Source organism: Letharia columbiana (genome assembly GCF_014066305.1).
Source record: "Letharia columbiana isolate WasteWater2 chromosome Unknown Sc0000063_s0, whole genome shotgun sequence".
Taxonomy (NCBI): domain Eukaryota; kingdom Fungi; phylum Ascomycota; class Lecanoromycetes; order Lecanorales; family Parmeliaceae; genus Letharia; species Letharia columbiana.
Genome location: NW_023501107.1, coordinates 196,644 through 221,295, shown reverse-complemented (window position 1 = coordinate 221,295; position 24,652 = coordinate 196,644). Strand labels below are relative to the sequence as shown.

The 24,652-nt window shown below is 50.9% G+C and overlaps 5 protein-coding genes across 5 annotated transcripts; 2 read left to right on the top strand and 3 right to left on the bottom strand.

Annotated features, from left to right (window-relative positions):
- Positions 1-226: 226 nt before the first annotated feature.
- Positions 227-6,353, top strand: HO173_011563 (uncharacterized protein; the record flags this gene model as incomplete). Its single annotated transcript, XM_037313443.1, has 3 exons — positions 227-343; positions 1,829-4,245; positions 5,915-6,353. 3 exons carry the CDS (start codon positions 227-229, stop codon positions 6,351-6,353), a joined length of 2,973 nt encoding a protein of 990 aa, XP_037159715.1.
- A 1,684-nt stretch (positions 6,354-8,037) lies between these two features.
- Positions 8,038-10,630, top strand: HO173_011562 (uncharacterized protein; the record flags this gene model as incomplete). Its single annotated transcript, XM_037313442.1, has 4 exons — positions 8,038-8,462; positions 8,553-9,195; positions 9,275-9,360; positions 9,415-10,630. The coding sequence occupies 4 exons, from the start codon at positions 8,038-8,040 to the stop codon at positions 10,628-10,630; spliced, it is 2,370 nt and encodes a 789-aa protein (XP_037159714.1).
- Positions 10,631-13,320: 2,690 nt separating this feature from the next.
- On the bottom strand, positions 13,321-14,060 carry HO173_011561 (uncharacterized protein; the record flags this gene model as incomplete). The annotated part of the gene is made up of 3 exons (XM_037313441.1): positions 13,321-13,542; positions 13,597-13,887; positions 13,962-14,060. The coding sequence occupies 3 exons, from the start codon at positions 14,058-14,060 to the stop codon at positions 13,321-13,323; spliced, it is 612 nt and encodes a 203-aa protein (XP_037159713.1).
- Positions 14,061-17,013: 2,953 nt separating this feature from the next.
- On the bottom strand, positions 17,014-17,823 carry HO173_011560 (uncharacterized protein; the record flags this gene model as incomplete). The annotated part of the gene is made up of 1 exon (XM_037313440.1): positions 17,014-17,823. One exon carries the CDS (start codon positions 17,821-17,823, stop codon positions 17,014-17,016), a length of 810 nt encoding a protein of 269 aa, XP_037159712.1.
- Positions 17,824-21,510: 3,687 nt separating this feature from the next.
- Positions 21,511-24,511, bottom strand: HO173_011559 (uncharacterized protein; the record flags this gene model as incomplete). Its single annotated transcript, XM_037313439.1, has 3 exons — positions 21,511-22,258; positions 22,332-22,744; positions 24,506-24,511. The coding sequence occupies 3 exons, from the start codon at positions 24,509-24,511 to the stop codon at positions 21,511-21,513; spliced, it is 1,167 nt and encodes a 388-aa protein (XP_037159711.1).
- Positions 24,512-24,652: the final 141 nt, after the last annotated feature.

The window sequence follows — 24,652 nt, the reverse complement described above, 5'->3', positions numbered from 1 at the left end:
AGACAAAACATGAGAAGTTGATCGGTGTTTGCGGTAGGACGACTTATCGCGAAGAGACACAGGGCGCTTAGCGCGATCTGAGTTGGCGCTGCAAGTCACTCAAATGCGCTGTATGTTGTGAATTTGCATTAGTAATCGTTAATCAAGCTTTCAAGTGCTCCTCTCATGAATTAGTGAACTACGTATTTTCTTTCTTCTTCTTCTTCTTCTTCTTCTACTGGACAAGATGATTCGGATTGATGAGCATGCATTGATAGAGGCTTTTTCCAGCCGATGTCTTTTTTTGTGCCAATTTGTGCCAAGGGTAAAGAATCATTATGAGTGGAGGACTGAGAAAGCTAAAGTATTTCCTATAGGACCGCACCCGGATCGGCTTCTCGTTCCGTCCCGGCTGCCGTACAACTAGGCGTTCTCCAAGTCTCTTTACACTACTTGTACCTTACCTTGACCATGTGACACGAGAATCACCAATCACCATCACATTGCTGGTTGCGTCAGCAATCACAACTGAGTTGAGCTTAAGGCGGTACACCGGCACGAGAGGAAGCACAAAATGCCTGTTGATGGAAGATTTCTGTACAGATGTGGCTACTGCTGACTGACATCTACCTCTGCAGCCCCAGTTGCACCCCCATATCCCCCAGCGTCTCTACCGCAGCTTCACCCCCAAATTGCTCTACAGCTATCCTCCTCATTCACTTCGGATGTTCACCACCTTCAGCCCTTTATTCACAAATACTGGCTTCCGAAAACCCTAAGGCACAGCTCTCTACCACAACCCTGAAGTACGTCTTCTACTCCTGACTGAAACACCTTCAGGACAAGATCATCAACGTGCGGCTACAAAGTTTATTCTGAAGCAAGATATGATGGGTCAGTCCTAAGGAGAGCTAAGGGTGGAGGAAAGAGGTGTTACTGGAACTCTACAAGGGACATTCAGCATGAACATGCCATATGTCGTGAGAGTCATTTATGAAGCTTGCAGGGTCTCAATGCGCTTACAGAATCCTGGGCAGTAATCTGTGTCATTGGCTCGATTCAAGATGGAGAGATGTCTACAAAATGGCCAGAGCATGGGTGGAATATTGCCGGTCACACAACACTGGCCTAAGGTTGACCTCTGTTAGAAGAGCGGAAATGAAGCGTGAGTAGGTTTTCAGAGTTACTCTACATCAGTTCGACAAAGTGCATAAGGTCCTGCCAGTTGCACCCTTCATCAGGCTATAGTTACAGCCTCTAAATAGTAAAGTCAGCGATCGTGAGAAGCACACAGATCTATGTGAGCTACAAGCAGACTATTCAGGGAACAGGCAGCGAAGAAACAAAGGACAGTAGCAATCATAGGCGGGAAGACAAGGGGAGCACCAGACATGTCCAACACAGTCTGCCTTCAGACAGTGGTTGTGAAGCGAGAGGCACTCCGCTATCAACACCAAGTCATAGTCATAGCCAGAGCGGAAATCACTTAAGGGTGCAAAACATCCAACAGGAAGAGTACCCCTCCATTCAGAAAGTCACTAGGCTGGACCAGTTTGTTGCCACGTATCGCAACACAAATACTCTTTCTTTTCACAATCACTGTCTCAGACAAAGCAGTGTAGAATTTCAACCTCATGTCTTCGTGAAACAACTAAACAGTCATGAACTTGTCTAACAAGATCGCTAAATAGGGTCTCCCACCTACCCTGAGCTGTCCTGAGAAAGTTCTTTCTTTCTCTTGAGCACCTGACGCCACCCTACCTCATCGGATATGCCGTGACACCTTAATTCTGGAGCAAGAGATTTCCAGTGACCTTTTCATCCACGCTGAACACAGCCTACACGCAAGAAGACCATCATTCAAAATACCTATCGAGGTCGCATCGCCACCGACTGTACCACTATGGTGGAGAGTCAATACTCACCGGTCAATCTGTGGCCTCCACGGCTCCTACAAGGTACTGTTGTTATGCCTTGGGATCTTGACAGATACCACGGCAAGAATGCAAAGCTGCCAGGAATGATCATGTTCTGGGGAACAGAGACCAGACCAAACCCATCTTTGCCTTCACGCCTCTTTACAATATCTCTAGACATCCTTGAACACCTCCTTGACCAATTGACAAAGCGAGATGCTTTCCGACTTTCGCAAACATGCAAAACTTTCATGCGGCATCCTGTTGTCTTGAAAGCAATATTCCACGAGCCAATCAGCATTGCAGAGATCGAATCGTGGTATCGAAGATTGCCCAGTGGTGGAATGAATGCCAAAATGATGATGGGTCCTCCGGTTACATGGGGTATCAATGCATCTACAGGCCCGCTGGTGCGCCGCCTGGCAGTACCAGAATGGATCTCTGAGCAGGACATACACTACCTAACCGCTCACTGTCCTAACCTGCATGCCCTCGACTTCACGGAGACCTTCGAATCTGTATCTCATACAGTGGGACAGGACGAGGACGAGGACGAGGACGAGGACGAGGACGAGGACGAGGAAGAAGAAGACATCGACTTTTGGCCTCCAGTGCTCGACCGCTGTCCTACCCTATTCAGAAATCTCAGATCAGTTCATCTCCCTTATGGCTGCTGGAAGACGGTGTATAGCCGTCCGGATAGCTACCAGCAAACACATTCAGCGTGCCTGCCTAAATTGTTGCATCTGGCTGAGCATCTCCAGAGTCTAGAGCTTACCTGCCAACAAGAGCCGACACTAGATCCATCTCCAGAAACCCGCCGGAATGCGTCAGCCCAGCTTGTTGCTGAGATCTTAGATAATGTTAGCCGAGAACTTACCTCCCTTGCTTTATACGAGTCGGAGTCCACCATTGAGAACCTCGACAGCTTCTTGCGGTCGCTAGCGATCTTTCCCAAATTGCGAACCATCAAGCTTTCCCTCCACCGCGATCTTGACATGTATCAGAGGGATTCGCAACCCAAGTATGGCTTCGATCTTATCATAGCTCCCATTTTGTCCAGCCAAACCGAAGACTACAAGCACGACACAGCGTCCGTTCTACAATATCTTTCGGCTGTCAGGAAGATTAATGATCGAGGAAGATTCTCGCTCGTGTCTAGTGACCGTGGAGAGACTTATCATTCGACGCTCAGTGATTACTATGGTCTTTGCCACACAGAGGTAGTGCATGGACCCCGCGATGACCTTTGGACTCCAGTCTGGACTTGGAACGACCGCTTGGATTGGGCCGAAGGCCATAATCATCCTTCAGTCGAAGTCGTAGATATCGGGAAATGTCGTGCACTCTTCGAGGAACTCACCAAAGCACGGATTCCCGTCTCCGTTGAGCTTGAGCCGCTTAGCGCTTCTTCTCTCTTTGCCGGTCCCTGGGATGAAGGTGTTTCGCATCAACGCTACGGTGGAAGTGATGATGTCGAAAATGTGTTGGATGGATATTTCCAACCTCTGCCAAGCAATGGAGCGATCGTTCCAGTAACTCGCGATCTTGCACGACATCCCAAACAGCATTTCGTGCAGTGGAGAGTCTTGACTACGATCCCGTCGAAGAACCCTTGGCGGTATTACGGCATGCCCACAAAAATTGACGACCAAAATTTCCGGACGGTCTCCGTCGATCTTGCCGCAGCTGAATACAAGCTCGGCTACGGTGACTACAAAGACAAGAAGCAAGCTGAGAACACAGCCAAAAGCGATGCAGAACCTTATATCAGACGAGCCGCCTCTAACACAGCCCACGCCAAGACTGAAATTCCTGATCCTGTCTGGCGATTGAACGAGATCGGAGACCTGGTAGATGACCTTCGCTTAATTTGGCACCGGAATTTTGCCTATGTTTACACCAGAATGTTCGCCGAGTCCTGCCACCCAAACCCTGACTGGGACGAATGGTCTATGCTCATGCACAAGTGTAAAGTGCACTTGAGGGGCCGACTATGGCGAGAGGCAGAATACACCGCCCTTCTTCTCCGACGTATCCCGGTCGACTTTCCACGCCTGACTCGACTTGCCCTTTACATGCCCACAGCCCTCTACCCGGGTCACGATCAGACCTTCATCAATCGTGCGCTCCCTGGTACAGGCTGGACCGTCAAGCATTACGGCCCAGTGGGTGAAGATCCGCCGATTCCGTTTCTGAACGAGGCTTGCTTGAAGCTTGCGGACGATATCTGTCCGTTCACCCGCCGTATATTCACCAGACCAACACCAACCGATGATCCCTCCGCGGTCATTGTCCATGATGACGAGTGGCATCGGACCATGCGGCCGCTGTTCGATCTTGATGGCGAGTATAAGAGCATGGACCAACTTCTCACAGAACCTCTCCGGGAAAACTACACAAAGGAGGAGGACTAGCGGAGGATGTGGGAAACGCCCAGATAGTAGATAGAGGCTTAGATGCAGGCAGGAGAATTCGTGCAGCCATGGCATACCTTTCTATGCTTTACGATGCCAAACACCCATGATTGAAGTACCTTTTCATCCAATAGTTCTTCTTCACCGGCCCTCTCCCAAGCTTTGCACCATGTGACACAATGACACCCCCAAAGACCACCCCCAAGCGCAAATAAGGCGGAATTGTGGATAAGACATGTTGTGTCTGTAGCCAGACTCCTCTTTTCAATCTTCTAAAATCATCACGCCAACGAGGGTATGCTTACACGGTACCGATGCAACGGCCAAGTCACGTAGCCTTTCTTACAGCACATTTCTTTCCATGGATGTTTCGATCGTCTATCCTGTCGCACGTGCTGAACCAATAGGTAGAACCAAATGAGTTCTGCGAGGTAACGACCGAGCCCGCTTGGTAGCCTGGGAAGTCCCCAGTCCGTCATGCACCGGCAAAAGTGTCTCATCTTGTCGCAGCCTTGTTGACTTGATCCATGGCTTCCTTTCTACCTACCGCTACGTTCTCCCATTGGAGCCGGATCTCGAACAGCGCATACATACGCGCTTCACGCTTGTGATGCATCGTTGCATCTTTCCCTTCGCCGCCGCAAACCCACTTGCTCCGCTCGTTTCACTCATTTTTGATCAAAGTGACTGATGAATCCATCTTCGCGGCCCGAGAAAGGCGCATCTGACTATTATAAGACAATAGCCAGAAATAGCCAGCATAATTTACTCAAGACACAATCTATGTGTTGATCTCATGGAAGAAGACTTATTGCGATTGCTTATTCGTTTCACCGAAAGCACTCGCTGTCGCTGTAATCGATGAAGTACGCGCGTTCAATCCGCGGGTGTCTCTTTCATAGTCTTTCGTGAGGAACAATAGTACCGCTGTCTATCCCGATGAATTATCAGACTGCCATTCCATTCTCCACCCAACTGCGCCTGGTTGCCACACTCCCCAAGAACCACGCCAAGTGCCAGTAGTACATGTGTCCATATACGTCTTCTTTCACCAACACGCACCTTCAGCAGGCTTCCAAATCGGCCTCGCCGCAGCAGTGTTCGTCTTCATCCACGGCGTTGCTGAAGTCAGATCCCTTAGCGTACGTACGCGCTCAGATCCCCCCTTGCTCCTGTCATTTGCCCTCACTCACGTCGATCGCGTCATATCCCAACACCAAAAACATCCATCTACTCCCCATGCTGATTCCCCTCACATTCGCCGCCATCCCGATCGTAGCGGTCTGTATCGGACTCGCGGCCGCAGTACTGGAACCCGTCTGCCTCGCCACGCTCGCGCTCGCACTCGCACTCGACCTCACATCCCCTACACTTATACACGCCCCCGCCGCTCCCAACCCTGTCACACTCGGACTCGCACTCGTCACCGTCTGCGTTGCCACAAACGCATCACATTGACTCAGTAACCCATCAAACACCCCCAGTGCCCACGTCGTAGTCCTATTAGCACCACCGCCCCACTGCCCATAGCAAAGACAGCTCGCTTGCCGACTGACAGCTTGATCCGTAAAGTTGAACCCGCCATTACCATTACTGCCACAGGTACTGTGATGGTGTAAGTGCTGGAGTCAGAGGAGGAAGTCAGGATGAGGGAGACGAGGATTTCGATGGCGTCGAACACGTCGTGGATCCGCTCGATTATCTCCGCGGCTCGGTTTGCGTTTTGGTCAGAGTCGCTGCCGCCAGAAGAGTCGGTTGTTTCGCCAGGTACGTCGTCCCGCTCGGGCACAAGGAACCGCAGCCGGAATCGTTGTCGTCGCTCTGGAGAGTCTTAGCCGGATACATCACCTCCTTCTCTAGCTCAGCCTGCATCGCCGCCGGCGTCGCCGGCGTCGGAGACCGCGTGTGGGACAAAAGGGGCGATGGACAGTGTGACGCGAAGGAACAGGAACAGGGTGAGAAGGAGGCGCATGTTGGAAACGTGAGACGAAATGCGGTGTTTCTTTCTTCTTATTGTTCTTTTTCACCTCACCAGTTGTGATTGTTATTATCGCAGTAGAGATTGATGAACTAGGAAAATTGAATAATATCAGACACGCAATTCAAACACCAACGAACGGTACTATATAGCCCAAGGTCGAGAATAATCTGCGCGAAGCAGAGAATGGATAAGAATTTTATAGAGGTCATGCTGATGCAAATATATATGCCAAAGAATCTCGGCCGCTGTCTTTCATTTCAGCTCTTAGGCTGTGTCGGGAGGATGATGTCAGAATATCAGGTAGGTAGAATAAGTAGTGTGAGACATGAATATATCTCGGACCCCGGGCCAGTATTTGACCCCCACAAAATAGGTGTTGTTCCAACAGGTGGCTGGGAGGAGGCTGGGAACCTTATTTTGACAGATGATTCGTGGATCTACAGCGGTATCAGTCTGTGGGTAGAAGATTTCTGATCCTGGCGACACTGCGTCGCTGCAACTCTTCGGGAGACTTTGCTTGATTCATCGCTATGGAAATGCTAAGATTTCGAATATCGCAGATGAGGCCTTCAGAGCGGAGAGTGTGACAGGTAAAGATGAGAAGCATTGTCCAGAGAGGACTCCTTCTTGTGCGGATATGACATGTCCTACCCAAATAAAAAAAAAAAATAATAAAACAAACAAAAATAATAAAAAAAAAAAATAAAAAAAAATATAAAAAATATATTCTTTTAGTCTTTTTTCTAATTTTAAATAATATGGGAAAAAAAATTATAAGCAAATGAAATGAACTGAGGCGGGTTTGCAGTCTTGGGGTGCGGCAAATGAAATGAACTGAGGCGGGTTTTTGAAGTCGAATAGTTCTCTAATGGTCCAGCGTGCGCTCATAATTTTGCTGGAGAATTTCATTGTTAGTGTCGAGTTCACTTGCAGACTCTCGGTGCAATTTATTCCTCGCACCCTTTCTTCGTGCCTTGCAGGCCCCTGACCTTCTGCTCTCGTGTCTCCCAGTCTCACCAGACGTATTGTTTTTCACAAGAGACACACCGTCGGTGTACACGTCTACGAAGTGCGCATTAAAGAAAGAAGAAGAATAATAATAGAGAATTAACGGTCCAAGCCTTGCGGCTTGTGGAGTCTGACAGATAGCGACTACAACATCTGCACCGCTTCAGCCCGAATCCGCAGATGCGGTCTATAGCACTTGCGACAAAATATCTCCCGAAAAGTCTACTGGATAGAGAGTGCAAGGCGGAGCATTCAATCTGGGCCGAGAAGCCGACGGCATTATGCACGAGTACCCAATCTCACCCTTCAGCCTTGTCCTGTCAACATCAGACTTCATCTTCAAGCGTACCGAATAGTTGCTCGAATATGCCCCCCAGTCTGACTAGGGCGGTGCTGATTTTCGCCACACTAAACAGCACAGAAAATGGAACACTTTGGTACATTCATGGTACTAACGATGGCAGGTAGCAAGTGCTACAGTCTAGTCATGCAGTGCACTAGCGTATGGAGCCGGGCTGAGTGCATGCGTGCTGACAAAGATCGTCCGTGGGAATCTATAATACCGTTGATGTTTCCGCACGGTACCAGGCGCTTGAACCCAGCCTGAATAGAGCTCTGCAAGCACTCAAGTTCCCTCCACCTTCTCCACTTCCGCGTAAAGCAGATACGTTTATACTCTTGGCCTATGAAGCCCCCCTGAAACTGCAGAGATGTGAAAAGCGGCTGCGTACCAATTATGGCAGAACCCCTATCTACCGTCGCGAGTGGTATAGCTGTACTGAGCATCGCTGTCCAGCTGGCCGAAAGCGTCAAAACGCTCTGCGATTTCTGGACCTCCATCAAAGAAGCCCCGGAAGATATCCAGGCGATTTCCACCGACTTGGACCTCCTGTCGAGCGTTCTCACCCGCATCGCCTACGAGACGCAACACGTTGAGCCCGACGCAACCTTGGTGGCCACCCTGAATGGTTGCTGGATCAAGGTCAAAATACTCACTACACTCCTCAATGAGATAGAACCGGGCTTTGCTTCAACGAGATCAAGGGTCCGCAAATGGACTGCTTTTAGGGCCGTCTTGAAACATGGACAGTTGATGAAATTTCAGGCAGCCTTGGAGAGGCTGAAAGGCACATTGTTGCTGGTGCAACAATATCAGTACAGGTAAGACTTGATGGAGCTCATGTGCATGTAACCATCGCATCCGTGCTCCAAAGTGTGAATTCGATGCTAACCACGCCAAATATCTCCTAGTCGCTTGAGTCGAAACCGTCATATCTCCCTAGAACGGAGCTTGATGAACATTACTCAAAGTGTTTCCAGCTTGAGTATACAGCAGCAATCAGAAACAGCCGGAAGACTCCCAAGCGCGGTCTCGGACGTTCATGCCAATTCTGCTGGATTTTGTGCTGAAGAATGGGATGCCGCAAAGTCTTTTGCGGCAGATTCACAACCTACTCAAAACGACCCTTCTATTTCGGGTGAATTTTGGCGAAGACAGGCATTGGTCAAACGCACTTTGAGAATGGAGAACTCCATCATGGAATACTTCCTAGGCACCGTCCGAGCAGAGTCAAATGTGACACTACAGATACCAAGAGAAAGGCATGGTCTGACGCCTTACGAACGAGATCAATGCGAGCATGAGACCTCATATACCATCTATCCGGCTACATGGTTGGTTCGTATGGGAGTTCATTATGGCCTCCGTCTCAAGTTTCTCTCCTCCTCTACTCAGGGGTGGCAAACCACGCTGAAGGCCTTTTGCCCGGTACCTGACGACGCTGTGATCTTTGAATTCTGCAGACAGGGGAATTTACCTGCGGTCAGGAGTTTGTTGTCAGCAGGTCATGCTTCAGTCAGAGACACTGATTCTCGAGGATACACACCTCTTCATGTGAGTCTTTCGCTTGAAACTAAAGCTGAATTACAACCGGGCGTTCTCAAAATAAGCAGCGTCTAACGTATGCATCAAGTTTGCTGCACAGAACTACCACCCAGAGCTTTGCAAAGTCCTTAAGAGTGCTGGAGCAGACGGAAGTACGCTCACGCACAATGCAGAGTAAGTAAGCCTAGTCTACCCCAAGAGAGCGATTACCACTGACTTAACACTCAGGACCCCAATGGTACTCGCAGTAGACAAATCACGCGATACCACCTACGCCACGCTATCAGAAATTTTTGACACTCTTCGCCTTTTCACCGATTCGATGGACTTTTTGGACGAATATGGCGATGGCTGGAAAGTCTTAGAAAATCTTTGTGAATATGCCACGGAAAAACTTGGAGAGCGTGACGCCAAAGAGTCTCTTCTGCTTTGGATGCTAAGGCAGTCGAGCTTTGAACTGAAGACATACTTCATTAGAAGCCGATTCGCATATATGTTAAACTGGACTCTATGTTTTTCTGAGCTAGAAGAAGCGTCTGACTTGCTTCTGAACCTGGGTGATGCAGAAACTATCAATGCAGGCATTCAGTTTAGAGATGGATATACCATACTTCACGACTTTGTAGCACATGCTTACTCGTATCCAGTGAGCACAGTGCTTGCAAAAGGCCCAGATCTCCATCGGCGGGGCTTCAACTACCGTTACACGCCGCAGGAAGAGTCGCCAACATCTCTTGCAATGTACTCGTCGTGGGCATTTACGGAATGGCTGCGTGGATTAGTCACTATTCAGGTGAATCTTGAGGAATTCATAGATCAAGAATTAGAGAGGAACCCTTTGGTGCACACTGGCTGGGAGAAGGAGACTCTACATGACTTGTTCGCATATCATCATCGACGTGACCTCGACGTTGAAGGCTATCCTTGCAGCGATTGCACCAAACGTATTTTCGGAGTCTCAGTACAGCCTCATTGGCGACATATGCTTGAAAGGATCAAGCAAAGAATAGACCCTGATGATCCGGGCCAGACTGACTCACAAGAGGGTGAAAAGGAAAACACAGACGTCAGGAAAATCGCAGAAACCGCAAGTAGCTCGGATGATCCGACTCATGAGCCTGATACGACTGGGAACGTCTTGCTTGTTGATTCCAATGAGCTTTTCTCGGAATCGGACTCGAAATCGGAATCGGAACTGGAAGAAGATGTCCACGGGTACCCAGCGATGGTACCAATTCGATCGGACTGCGTGTATGCCCCCAACGAAGTGATATGCGTTGACTGTTGGCTTCACTATAGGAGGACTGGGACTCGCAGGCCGCCACTCCCCTGGAAACGGCGTTTCGCGATAGACACTGACGATGATGCCTCGTCGGACGAGTACTCGTCTTCTGGAGATGAGTCATCAGAGGATGAATTCTCTCCTTACCACATCCACTCATAGACATCATATAGGTTAGGGAGAGTGTGCTTCTTGGATGCAGGTGGATAATACAATGGATACACTAGGCAAATTGTTAAGAGGAGCAGGGTGTTCCAGCAAATTCAGCAAGTAGTCTTTATATAGGATGCGGAGGTAAGGTCATACTGGGAGTGAGCAACCACAAGTCATGATAGCATCCGACAGCCGAGAGGCTACCCATCTCACTCAGCCTGACGCTTTGTTCTCTTCTTGACCGACTCATCCCGTTGATTCAATTTTCCTCATATTCGCAAGCCATGTTGGTGCATGAAACAATAGATCCCATGCTACAAAGACGTTCCCGCGTTGGCTAATCGAAAAATTGAAATAGCGGACACTCTTCCTCCTCCTCAAACTTAACCCCCTCCCTTCCTTCAATTCGCACACGCAGCACCCATTCCAAGTCTTACTGTTCTGTGGACCTCTACAATATCCATTCAGGTTCCCTAATCCAAAAACCGCTGTAGACAGAGCTCACTTCGCATCTGCATTTTCACACTCGTGCTCTGCGTCCGGACGGCAATCCATCTCAACGTCCCCGCACACGGAGAAATTCAGAACTCTAAGGACGCTGCAATGAGGACGGCTTCGCCCATTGATTCTTCCGGCAGTACTGGCTTCCCCAAGGGAGTGGAACTCTCGCACTATCAACTCATCGCATCCATTCTACAGTCTCTGCCAGCAACGCAGTCCTGCCACACGGAACTCTAAACCATGAAGGTGCATCGGCACCTCTCTGCCACATGTCGATATCGCAAGCGGTCTAACAATCTAGAGCATGTATCAACCACCCTTTCCAGAATCTGCCCATCTTCATAGCGAATAACAGTGATTTCTTCGTCGGTGGTCAGGAACATCTCGGATCTCAAAGTCACAAGTCTTCTCATCATCCCAAGCTTCCTCGTCGCAATGAACAGGAGACCTGAGATGAGGGAGAGGCTTGAAGAGATCTCCTCCCTCAGATTCGTGGTGCTAATTGGCTCCCCCATCGACTATGGACAGTGCACCGAGTTCACCGAAATGTGGAGTAAGAAGCTTGGAAAGACTTTGGTTGCTTCTCAAAGCTATGGAATGACGGAGTACGCTTGCCCCACCCCAATCCCAAGCCGAGCTAACATTCCCAAGGCTCGGAGGCGGAGTAGCCATCCGGAGCATAGACAACAAGAACGGCGAAATGTTGCTGATTTCTAATATCGAAGCTAAGGTTGTCAACACCAACGGAGAAGAGGAGGTCCCCCGTGGAACCGACGGGGGAGCCATGTATCCGCGGTCCGAATGTTGCCAAGGGCTACTGGCGAAACCCCAAAGCGATCGAAAAGCCATTCGCGAGGGATGGATGGCCGAGGACCGGGGATGTTGCCACGGTTGACGGGTCTGGGGATCTGAGCGTCGTCGCGCGAGTACAAGTGAGTCTGCTTTTTGCCCAGCATGCGATGGCATACTTACTTACCTATTCACTCACTTGTTTACTTACTTACTTACTTACTTACTTACTTACTTACTTACTTACTTACTTACTTACTTACTTACTCACTCACTCACTTAGCTCCCTACCTCTTCACCTACACACATACCCTCCCTCCCTCACAGGCCTCGCTATCATGTCCCGCCTCTGCAATCTTCCATACATACCCCCCTTCTTCCTAATAACCCTTCTACATCCCACTCACTCTCCTTCTTCCTCCCATCCGCGACGGGAGCCTCTACAATCCATCTACCTATCTACTAATATATTTTGAGCGGCATCACGCGCTGGCCTTAGGCGGGAGGTGAGAGAATGAACGAGTGAATGGATGAAGCAGAGAGAGAGAGAGAGAGAGTTCTTTGCTCGAGGGAGACGCCTTAAAGAGAGAGCAAGAAAGAACCCGCTGATTGATTGGGGTCGCGGGGTTTCATACCATGTGTAGTTGTGTTACGACTTTGCCCGATATTGATCGGATCGGATTCAGTTCAGTCTATCAACTGTCTGTCTGTCTGTCCGTGCTAATCGGACACTTGGCACAGTGTGCAGTTGCGAAATGAGTCAGGGTTTGAGACAGAGGGGGAGGTGAGCAAGAAGCCTGAGGCCGGACGACGGTGGGCGTGGGAAGCCATTCCGCTTGCGAAACGATGGAGATGTTTTCAGCCTTTACATTGCTTCTGCATCAAACCGGCTAGAGGAGCAAAAAAAGGAAACACAACACCACCGACAGTCTCAACTACCCCAGCAACTCCACCCCCAATCCATTCCTCCATCCTTCCTCAATGGCTCACGATCCGGAATCTAATACTACTAACTACTCACGCCCACCGATGCGGTGAGATGCAGACCGTCCACTTCCGCAACGGGGCGGCTCCGTGTTGGAATAGCGGCGGGTTCGTCCCAGTCGTGCTACAGGACGGAATTCCTGACCTGAAGAGAAGACGGCCCCGGCGACAACTTCGGCCTCGTACGACGCGCGAGAACAGATTTGCCCTTTCTCGCAGTATTCATTCAAGAGCGCGGTCTTAGTAAGCGGCGTCGTGTATAGCGTTATCAAGACCTTACCCGCGCTCTGTCGAAAATATCTTGGTCGGTGTTATGGAAAGAAAGAAAGAAAGATGCAACAAAGAGGAGGAAACAGTCGATATCGTGTAGACTCGTATATTGCTTACGACAAGTCATCGGATGCGCAGCGGCCCCCGGCCAAAAGTCACACCCCCTGCTTGTTGTCCCCATCCAACACTCGGCCATTGAGAAAGCCTCTCGGACCAGATGACCGCATCCTCAGGCGAGCCGAACGAAAAAGGAGCTCGCCGTTCTCGTTCCACGCTGCGTGTGTCAACGAAATCGCTGCCTTCTCGCCGAAAAAATCGTCGTCGGCCACCACCGCCACGTCTCCGGCCCGCTCGCGGTCCGGTATAGCATGAGCGGTCTGTATCGTCGCTCGTCAACGTATTTGCCTCCGAGAGGGATATTGCATGCATACTCGCTTAGGACGAAAGCACACACTCGGGCCGGATTGAAAGTTGACCTGGCCGTGCGGTTCAGCGACTACTTTTCGTGCAGCGATATCCGCCGGGAATGTCAGGGTTGCGCGACAGCCGGTGATAGGAAGGGGCTGCAATGCTGCTTTTTGCTGGGCCAAGTAGGTGTTCGCGGACATTGCACCGGCGAGCGGATTACCAGTGGCACTGGAGTCGCCTTCGAAGCTGGCTGTGACTGTGGAACCCTCCTTATCGCTGGGTATATGGGAAATAGCATTGACCTTTGTGCCACGCTAAAGCATGCGTCGTCGGTAAGCGCAGTGTCTTCGGAAAAACATCAAGTGCCTAGTCTCGATGAGTCGCTGACCTGCACCAACCTTTCTACCAACAGAGCTCTGAACGCCGACCTTTTCAACCGATGCACATCAGGCATCGACATTCTAACGTTCGACAGCCGCTCCGCCATTGAAGAATGCGTTTCATGTCCTTCCGGCTGGTTGTCCGCATCTCAGGGTCAAATGCCGCCATATGTGTTCAAACGGCACGGAGGGTTCGAGAAGAATATCCTCGAGGCGGCCGGGCGTGTGGCCAAAGACCGGTCGCGCGAGCGCTGATCACAGGAGGCGGCTCGTTCGAAGACGGTGCGTTTGAAGGTATGAGCAAGGATCGTGGAAGAAATCGCAACGGTAGCGAGATACCGTTTTGAGTCTTTGCGCTCGCTACCAGCGGTCCTACAGAACGAATGTGGCTTTCACCATAACAACCAACTCGTAGCAAAGCTTGAGGCCGTCGAGGAAGGTTACACACCAGCTGCGATGACTGGGATGTTGGAACCGGTCTCAGGTTTCCGAATCGGCCTCGGTTGGCGAAGAACCTGGCATGAAGAAAAAAAAATCCATCTTGTTGTCTTCTTCTCTTTATTTCCCTCCTTTCTCTTTCCCGTAACAATCCATCCACGCCAAAAGAAGAGAGAATCCCAGCAATGCAAAAGCGGCAGTAATAGATAGACTTATACACATCACCGACCCTTTCTTCAACGAATAACAAAAGATCCAGAGATCGAGCCCGGCGTAAAAGAGAACGGTGGTGGTGCGTATGCCCCAACGATGATAATCAGGATGCTTGGAATTGGAGCGCGATCATACTTGTACCAACCAACTACCATCTAGGCCTCCTGGCTCGGCATGCTCTACATACACGGTTGGTCCTAAAATAAGCGTACATATCCGAAATCTCGTTCAATCAATCAATCAATCAATTTACCCCCTTCCCCCCCCCCTCCAACCCATCCCTCCAATTCCAAAAAAATAATCAACCCCACACCTCCAACTCATCCCCTCCCTTCCCTTTCCCCTCCCCCCTCCCTCCTTCCCTCCCTCCCCCCTTCCCATCCATCCACCACCGACTCATGAATGAATGAATATTTCCGAGGGCCTGAGCACCTTCCCCCCACCCCCTTCCTCCTCCTCCAAACTGACCTCAACGAGTGCGATGTGCACGAGACGTAGAACCGAACCGAGGTGCAGTCCGTAGGTAGGGAGGGGCTGGGTAGGAAGAAGAAGAAGAAGAAGAAGAAGACGAAGAAGAAGAAGAAGAAGAAGAAGAAGAAGAAGAAGAAGAAGAAGACGAAGAAGAAGTAAAAGAGAAGAAAAAACGAAGAAGAAGAAGACGTAGAAAACGCAGAAGACGCAGAAAAAGGAGACGAAGAAAAAAGAAGGAAAAAGAAGAAGAAGAAGAAGAAGAAGAAGAAGAAGAAGAAGAAAAGAAGAAAAGAAGAAAAGAAGTAAAAGAAGAAAGAAGAAGAAGAAGAAGAAGAAGAAGAAGAAGAAGAAGAAGAAGAAAGAAGCAGAAGAAGAAGACGAAGAAGAAGAAGAAGACGAAGAAGAAGAAGCAGAAGAAGAAAGAGACGAAGAAAAGACGAAGAAAAATCGAAGGAAAAACGAAGAAGAAAAAAGAGAAAAAAGAAGAAAAAAAACGAAGAAGAAAACGAAGAAGAAGAAGACTATATTGCAGAAAATGGAGGCGAGCGAGAATACCGATGCGGATGCGGATGCGGATGCGGATGGTTTGGGAAGAGGAAGGGAATTCGTGTGAGATGTAATGCCGTTCGAGTGGTGTGCCGCGTTCGAGTGGTGCCGGGTGCGTGAGCGAGTGAGCGGGGTGGGTGAGTGCGCGGAGGAGGGAGGATGGTATGGAAGCTGGCGAAGGTGGGAGGATGGGAGGATGGGAGGGAGGTGGAGGAGGGAGGAGGGAGGAGAGAAGGGGGGAGGGTGAAGGGAGGGAGAGAGAGAGGGAGGAGGGTGAGTGGGGATGGGAGGATGGGATGTGGAGGGAGGATGGAGGACGGTATGTGGGAGAATGGGATGAGGGAGCTGGCCAAGGTGGGAGGATGGGAAGGAGGATGGGATGTAAGAGCTGGCGAAGGTGGGAGGATGGGAGGAGAGAGCTGGCCAAGGTGGGAGGATGGGAGGATGGTATATAAGAGGATGGGATGTGGGAGCTGGCGAAGGTGGGAGGATGGGAGGATGGGAGGAGGGAGGATGGCGAAGGTGGGATGATGGGAGGATGGTATGAGGGAGCTGGCAAGGGGAGGATGGGAGGATGGGAAGTGAGAGCTGGCCAAGGTGGGAGGATGGGAGGATAGTAAGTGTTGAAATGGATGAGAGGTTGAAGGATTAATTAGCTATGGAGTGGTGTGTAGGTTACTAATATACCATGTAAAGCCACGCTAGTGCCATATTGTCATTGCCTCCGTGAGGGGTAGCTACAACACACTATGGCGCTGCAGCATGATTTCGCAACCGTATGTGGGAGCTGGCGAAGGTGGGAGGATGGTATGAGGGAGCGAGCGAGTGTGTTCCGTCCGGTCGGTCTGTCTGGGATGAGGATGGGAAGGAGCATGTTGCGTTCGGGGATGAGGATGAGGACGGGAAGGAGCATGTTCCGTCCGGTCTGGGATGAGGATGAGGATGAGGGTGTTTGTAGAAACTATTGTTGATTAGAATGTATAAGAGGGAGACTTGTGATTGAACTACGAGTATGTTTGGGAAAAAGGGATGGAGAGTTTGAAGTGAAGTTAGATAACTTTGATTTGATGCTCGCTAATGATCATTCGACTATGGACAGTAGAGATTATGGATTAGGTCAGGTAGGCGCGGAGCCTAGATGCAGACTTTTTTGGATGTTCAATCGTGACCGCATTGGAACCGTATGCATCGCGTGATATTTCAAGACAGGGATTCCGCCATTATGCTGCCGATGTCTCCTCTTTTTCGGCAAAATCAAAACTCCGTGGTGTAAATGCTGACCATGCTCTTGTGCCTTCGTTCCGCCGCGTCGCCATCCTGTCGTGTGTCCCTCTGTCGCTTGATCTCGTCTCCTCCGAACGCTGCTGCATGGCTGCTGTGGCTGTGGGCAACTCAGAACAGAGCGAATGCAGCGATACCAGCAACCACTGCGATAACCTTGCCACCCACAATGACGGTGCTTGCAGCACCCTTGAAGGTGGTAGCTGGTGCAGTGGTCGAAGAGGTCGAAGAGGTGGAGGAGGAGGAGGAGGAGGAGGATGAGGAGGATGCAGTTGATGCCATGGAAGCGGTAGCCGGAACTGTGGTGGAGTTACCGACTGGGAAGGGAGCAGGCGTGACGGTAGTGGAGGTCGCTGGTGGTGCCACTGGTAGTGGTGTGGTGGAGGTAGAGAAAGTTGAGGTGGTGCTGGTGCTTGTGCTACTTGAGGTGCTGGAAGTAGACGAGGTCGTTGAGGTGGTTCCAGGTGTGCTGGCAATGGGAGTAGCGCCGGAGCCCTGGCACGGGAAGGTGACGATGTAGATCTGATGACACTGCGCACCGATGCTGATATCATACAGGTTTGAAAAGGTGCCACTCAGACAGCCAAAGAAGAGAGCATTGCCATTCAGCGCCAGGGATCCGTTGGTGCAGACGGAGAAGCCCGAGGTGGTGGGCCCTTGGACTGGTTTGTCGAATTGGAACTGGTGGTTGGCGACGACTTCACCGGTCCGGCCTTCCTGATCGGTGAGGACACCATTTTTGAGGGTGACGATGGGGTTGGTGGTGCAGACGGTTTCGCCTTGGGAGGGAATGGTTTGGGTGATGTTGTAGGGAGCGATCTCGAAGGTGCCGGAGTAATTTTCATCGCAGCCACTGGAACCTTGAGCGGAGACGGTGGAGGCCAGGACGGCGAGCAGGGTGATGGCGGTGAAGGACTTCATGGTGATTGTAGTTTTTTGAAGAGGTGAAGAGGATGATGGGAGATGATGATGGCGATAGCTTTTTGTGAGTGTGAGGTTTGGGGGGAGTATTAGGCTATGCAAGCAAAGGCAAGGTAGCGAATGAGTCTTGTTAGCTTAGCTATGTAGCTATGTAGCTATGTAGCGAGTGTAAATTTGCAGCGAATGTATGAGATGTGAGAATATGTACTGGAGTATGGTGGATGATGCAAAGAATTAGATGTTGTGGATGATGATGATGGTGATGGATTAGAAAGAAGCAGAAGTAATTAAGAAAGAAGGAAAATTGTAGCTTTGGGAGGTGGGTGCAGGTACTTATCCAATTGTAGAAGTCGATGACACTGTGAATTACGCGGCGGGGGGGGGGGTGGAGGGGGGGGTTGGTATTGGTCAGTGGTGGATTGTGTGTTTAGAGTGAAAATAATAATACGAAAAAGGTGGGGCGGGAGGGGCTAGGGGGCTGGACATGCGCTTTGGTGGCAGGGATCTTTAGTTTGCCACCCCGCCCTCTGCTGCTTAGCTTAGCTTCCTCCCCACCATGAATCTCTCATCCACAATTGAATCCTCAATACCCTCATGATTGATTGAGGCGAGTATTTCATTGTTACAATATTTAATTATGAAGCATTGATGTATTCTATATAGGTATTCACTAAATCCTGCTGCATGTACAGCTCCCTATCTTACATGTAAGCTACCCAAACACCTCGGCCCCAGTCGGCGCGATGACGAAGATTACCTTTCCCATGCTCCCTAAATAGATTTCTTGCTAGGGGTATGAACTGGGTACCTATCGATAGGTAGCACGGGTAGGCAGACATACACTAAGATAGTATCCTTTTTAGCGGCAGAGATAGCGATTGGCGCAAGATTCATGAGGCTCAAATGCTCACAATGACAATCATTTGGTAATGAAATCACGCGACTTCCACATTTTTAATAAAAATAGAATTTTCAGGCTCACAATGACAATCATTTGGTAATGATCAGCGATTAGCCTGGCCTAGCTTCGCTCATTTTTCCGCCGAAATGGAAACCCAGTCCCACATAGCGCCGACTTTGCCTGAAGGAGAAAATAAGAAGCACCGCAACACCATTGTACCAGCAACCTAATACAAACTAAATGTCTCCGCCAATCGGAAGGAGGAAAGACCTTTAAAGGTAGTAACGAGAGACGTTAAAAGTTAAGGTGTGTGACGAACCTATCGCAAAGCTTCCGGAATCCAGACAGTCACAGCTCTGCCTCCGTCTACTCGGCACCTGCATCCTGCCGTCTGCATGCGAGACGACTGCGCACTCGAGGGGGGGCGGCTCCGAAATGCTTCTTCTTTTCACAACCTCTCACATCAACAAATCGTCCTCACGTCAGACGCACATGGACGGAGAGCTGCAGACCGCAGACCGCAGAGGCGCTCACTCTGCATGCTTTGGTTTCAAACCCTGTCTCAGAAATGGGAAAAGACTCGATCTTGCGTCTAGCTGTGATTGAAAATGCGCCGGTAACAAATTCTGGCCGGCGCCGGGAACTCAATGAACTGCCTCGTCCCGCATCGAGTAAGGAAAACGGAGATGGGTGGTCGCGATCATCTTGTTTTGTGATATTTCAGAATAATAATAATAGACTGCAGCAGTCGTTATACTGATTGGCTGTCCGTGCGGTGGTGAGCTTGGGGGAAGGTATTGATCGCTCGCATAGCGGCTGTGCCACCGGAGCTCCTCCGGTCCCGAAACCCTCCCTCCATCCTGCCCTTCTTCCAAGACATGTGAATACCTACCTGAAAAGCGACTTCACCACGCGGCTGCACTGCCTCGGATACAATTCAAGACAGTCACGGCGGCAATATCGAGGATTATTCATATAACAGATCATTACCAAGTAGTGAATGGGCTGCGGCCGTGCCACCGGAGCTCATCCGGTCCCGAAACCCTCCCTCCCTTTCTTCCAAAAAATGTGAATCCACCACGGGACTTCACTGCCTCAGATAAAATTCTAGAGATGTCACGGCGGCGACACCATAGACAGCTCACATGACAGATCATCATGAATGAGGCAGTGAATAAGTTAACATTACCACCGTGGTTCTAAATTCACAAAATTTTGAGGCAGTGAGGCAGTGACTTCCCTTACCTCACCTTCTCATCATTACCCCCCCAGACTCGCTCTACCCATCTGTTTCAAACCCAGCAAGCCGGCGCCCGCAGTGACGACCTCACTGGCCATGAAACACCCCGACACGAAAAATATTCAAGTCCTTGAAATGTCACTGTCGCAGTTCCCATCGAGACTCTCGGCTCTGACACTGTCGGCTAGTCTACGGTACGTTCAGGTGGCCGAGAAACAGATTCATGGGGTTAGGTAGTAGGTACGCAGCGATTGATCTCTGTCTCTCTCCCCTCTCCCCCTCTCCCCTCTCTCCCTCTCCTCCCTCTCCCCTCTTCCCTCTCTCCCTCTCTCCCTCTCTCCCTCTCTCCCTCTCCCCCTCTCCCCTCTCCCCCAGAAACATCCCTACCTGCACCATTCATCCCCATCCATCATCCATCCTCCATCCACCATCCATCCATCCATCCATCCATACAGCTATCGAAGCCATCCCATCCCTCCCACCCATCCCATCCATCCATCCACCATCCATCCACTACACAGCTATCGAAGCCATCCCTCCTCCCCATCCCCATCCATCCATCCATCCACCCATCCATCCTCAACCCATGACTTAAAATCACCCACGCCCCCTTCCGTCCGCGTGGCGACTGACAAGACCCGAGACCGGTGTTGCCACGCGCGTAGGTGCGTGTTTGAGGATGTGAAGACTTTGCGTGTTCGAGGTTGTGAAGACTTTGCGTGTCTGAGGATATGAAGACTTTGCCGCGTAGGTGCGTGTTTGAGGATGTGAAGACTTTGCTGGGGGAGGGGAAGGGGCAAGGGGGTAGGAAATGGGACCATGGGAGGGGCTAGAAAGATAGGAAATGGGGAAGGGGGGAAACGTAGGATGGGGAAAGGGGCTAGAAAGGTAAGAAATGGGGAAGGGCTGGAAAGGTAGGAAATGGGGAAGGGGGAAATGGGGAAGGTAGGAAATGGGGAAGGAGGCTAGAAAGGTAGGAAAGGTAGGAAATGGGAAAGGGGGGGGAAGAAAGGTAGGAAATGGGGGAAGGGGGAAAGGGGGAAGGGGGGAGGGGGGAAAGGTAGGAAATGGGGAAGGGGGAGAAAGGTAGGAAATGGGGAAGGGGGCTAGAAAGGTAGGAAATGGGGAAGGGGAAGGGGCTAGAAAGGTAGGAAAGGTAGGAAATGGGGAAGGGGGCTAGAAAGATAAAAAACGGGACGATGCGAAGGGTATACAAACAGCGTTCTATCTATCCACATGAATGGAATGTGTGAAGAGGTTGGACTCACGGGCTGCTCCTCTCGGATGATCATCCCATGTATTTCGGTCGGTGGACAATGTTTTTTCTCCAGGAGCTAAGGCTACTTACTGTGAACATATAGTACCAGAGCCGATATCCTCTCAGCACCCCTAAGTATCTATCCACTCACAAAAGGATTCCCCAACTCCACAACCTTCCGCCGCCCCCCCCTCCTTCCACACAGCGGTGCTTATCACACCAACCCAGCACCGCCCCATACCACCTCCAACCACCCTCCCGACCCAACACCCAAAGCCCCTCGTCCCCTCAACTCAGAAACCTCGAACCCCACCCCGCCCGCAACGCCGCCAGGCCCTCCGTGATCGGCCCGGGCGCCGTGAATGACCAGCGTCGGCGTCGTCCACCCGGCCGTGCGCCGCGAGGGGTCCCGGTCCGCTCCCACAGGGCGCCGGCGCAGTGGGGCGCGAGGCGGCCGGTCCCGTTCGAGGAGAGCAGGGTCGTGAGGCCGAAGATGCCGTCGTGGCGGACGAGCGCTCTGGACCGCCGCGCGATCCAGTTCATCGTGTATCCGCCGTAGCTGTAGCCCGTGGCGATGGCGCGGTCCGTGTCCGCGTAGTCCAGCGTCGCCCGGACGTGGTCGAAGCACCGGACGAGGTCGCGGTCCGGGCGTTTTTGACGCCGTCGACGGAGTCCTGCCCGAAGCCCGTGGAGCCGGTCGGGTACGGGAGGACGACGACGTAGCCGCGACTCGGCGAAGACGGCCGGGTTCCGGCGCGTGCTCCGTTCGTCGAGGAAGGAGTCCTGGGGTCCGCCGTGAATCCGGAAGAGGAGGGGGTATCTTTTCTTCTTCTTCTTCTTCCCCGTCTGCATTTTGTCGTCCGCGGACAAGGAAGAGGGTTTCACGACGAAGGCGTGGACGTCGTAGGGGCCTGCGCCGGGGAATTGGATGTCGGAGACTTGAGGGTAGCGCTGCGCGAAGTGCGAGGAGCTGTAGTCGGTGTGGCGGGAGAGTTCGTGCGCGATTCCGGTGCGGGGGTTCGCGGTGATGAAGACGCTGCTTGAGGTCAGGCTGGACAAGGTGAGGAGGAGAAGAGCGGGGGAGACGGCGTGGACGGAGGAAACGCTACCCCAGGTTGTGAGGGGTGATGGAGTGGCGGCCAAGGTCGCTTCTTCTTCTTCTTATCGTTTGTCGGAGGTGGGGGGGGACGGGGATCTGGAAGAGTTTCCTTCTGCCGCCGTCTTCAACGGTGAGGTGGAGGGTTTCGGCGTCGCTGCTGAAGGTCAGGGACAGGGGCTGCAAGTCCCAGGATTCGGAAGTAGTGATCTCAGTGATGTCTTCTACGTCGTCGGTGTCACGAATGAGGAAGATGCGCGGTCGATCGAAGTCGCCGCCGGGCTCTTCGGTTCGAAGGAACGCGGCGGATTTGCCATCCGGTGAGAATGTTGGCGATGAAGCGGTGCCGTCGTAGTTTGGTATGGAGACCTTGTGAGGCGGCGATGCGGGATGTTTGGTGTATGTATGAACAGGGATGCAGTAGAGCTCGTTTTCAGAATGAGGGCCTGATTAGCGGCCGGGTCAATGGCGGTGAAAAGGATTCCGATGGCCGAGAGATCGAAGTCTTCGCCGTAGAACGGGTCTGGATTTGGATGTTCCAACCCTGTGGTGCCTGATGTGTGTGGGAAAGCGGTCGTACGCTTTCAAGCCTACAACTAGTATAAGTTACTGTTTAGTGACGGACACTAGTGATACCTTGATCCAGTCGTAACGACATCACCCCTCCCCCTTCTGTGCCTGTACCGTGGAGAGCGTTGACAAAGCCAATGGATGAAACGCCATAGCGATTTCCATGCTTCTTGAGCCTTGTGAGATGGGGTTCTTTTCTGCCGTAACGTAGCGGTCCCAGATTCGAACGGGCAGTCTGTCATACTCTCTAGCTGACGACCGAGGCTTCTCGGCGTCTCCGGATCAAAGAACGTTTCATCTGGCGAAGCTTGCCCGGTAACAGCAACCGCGAAAGACTTGTTGGAGAGCCTTTTCGTTCTCAGATTGAAAGCTGGGCCATCGATTGTGGTTAGTAGATGCGCATTGGTAATTCGAGCGTTTGATTCGGAAATCTAGACGAAAGAGCTTTTAGAGGATTGAAGGCCTACTTCTTCTCCCCAACAGCAACGCCACACCACACCTCCGTCATCCCCCTTTCACCCTCTCTGAGCCATATAGTACCTGCTCATTCTGCAGCCAAGCGACGTCCTTATTTTTGGACTCATTCGAGAAGAGGGTTGATGTCCGGCTAGGTAGGTCGAGAATTCGGATCTCTTTACCTTCGCAGTGGGATTCCAGGGAGTGTGTGGATAATGTGTATAAAGCGAGTGTGACATTGTCGTTCGGAATTGCTGAGGTACGGCGGGGTGTAGATATGAAGGCTTTGTGTTTGGTGTTAGAGCTGAGATTGAACACAGGTTGTACATGTATTAAATCTAGTACTCTAGAGTCAATTTGTTCATCTTTTAGATCGTCATCGTGTCTATCCTTTTCCTCTCAAGTATCAAAGACGAGGTCAAGGAAAGAGGGATGTCGTAAAAACAACGTGGGCTCCCGCAAATACGTGCACTCCGTATCGAAGGATTAGGCAACAGCGCCGTAAGCACGGGTAAGAACTCATTGGGGATTTTCAAGCACGATGAGGTGATCAGTCAAGTCCCTGCAGCAACTGGGAAATCCCATTGCAGATCTGGGCTCTTCCTGGATCCGCAGCACACTTTTGAATAGTGTTCTATCCGTGAGGAGTGCCATGATCAACATCGCCCATACGTAGAGGAAGTCGAGTGGGTAGGGTGGGTAAGGGGGAGTAACGAATTCTGGTAGAAGGATGTGGATTTTTTATGGAGAAAGACTTCGTCAAATAAGATACCCCTCCGAAGCCAAAAAGCTACACTACACATAGCTAGCATGCCCAAAGCTTCAGAAAGCACCTTCCAACCGAGGAGAAAGGACTTGCAGTAACTGATAAGATCCCGGAGAGGATTGTGGAGCAGAGAAGAAAAGGACTCAGCAGGCTGAATTTGCAAAGGACATCGATGATACTCTACGAAAGGTGTTGATCGGCGCACATGTAGAACACAAGCACCGGTGTCGGCGTCGTGATGGGTATCCTTTTGTTAGAGGATTTTAACACGGTCTGCTAGTCCCTTCAAAGGTGCTAAGCCCCTTCGGGTTACTCGTATCTACCTTGAAGGACGCTTCGGAATTTTGAACAGGACTTCCGTCGAATTTCTATCATCAAGGTATTGAAATCAACACTATCATATCATGACTTAATGAAACACTATGAAACTAAGGTCTTTAGATACTTGTTATCAATGCTCTCAGTCACGATTTTTACAAATCTGATTCGTCGTTGTTATAAAGTAATGAAGATATCAAGTTTCGTGATAAATTCATTAAGAA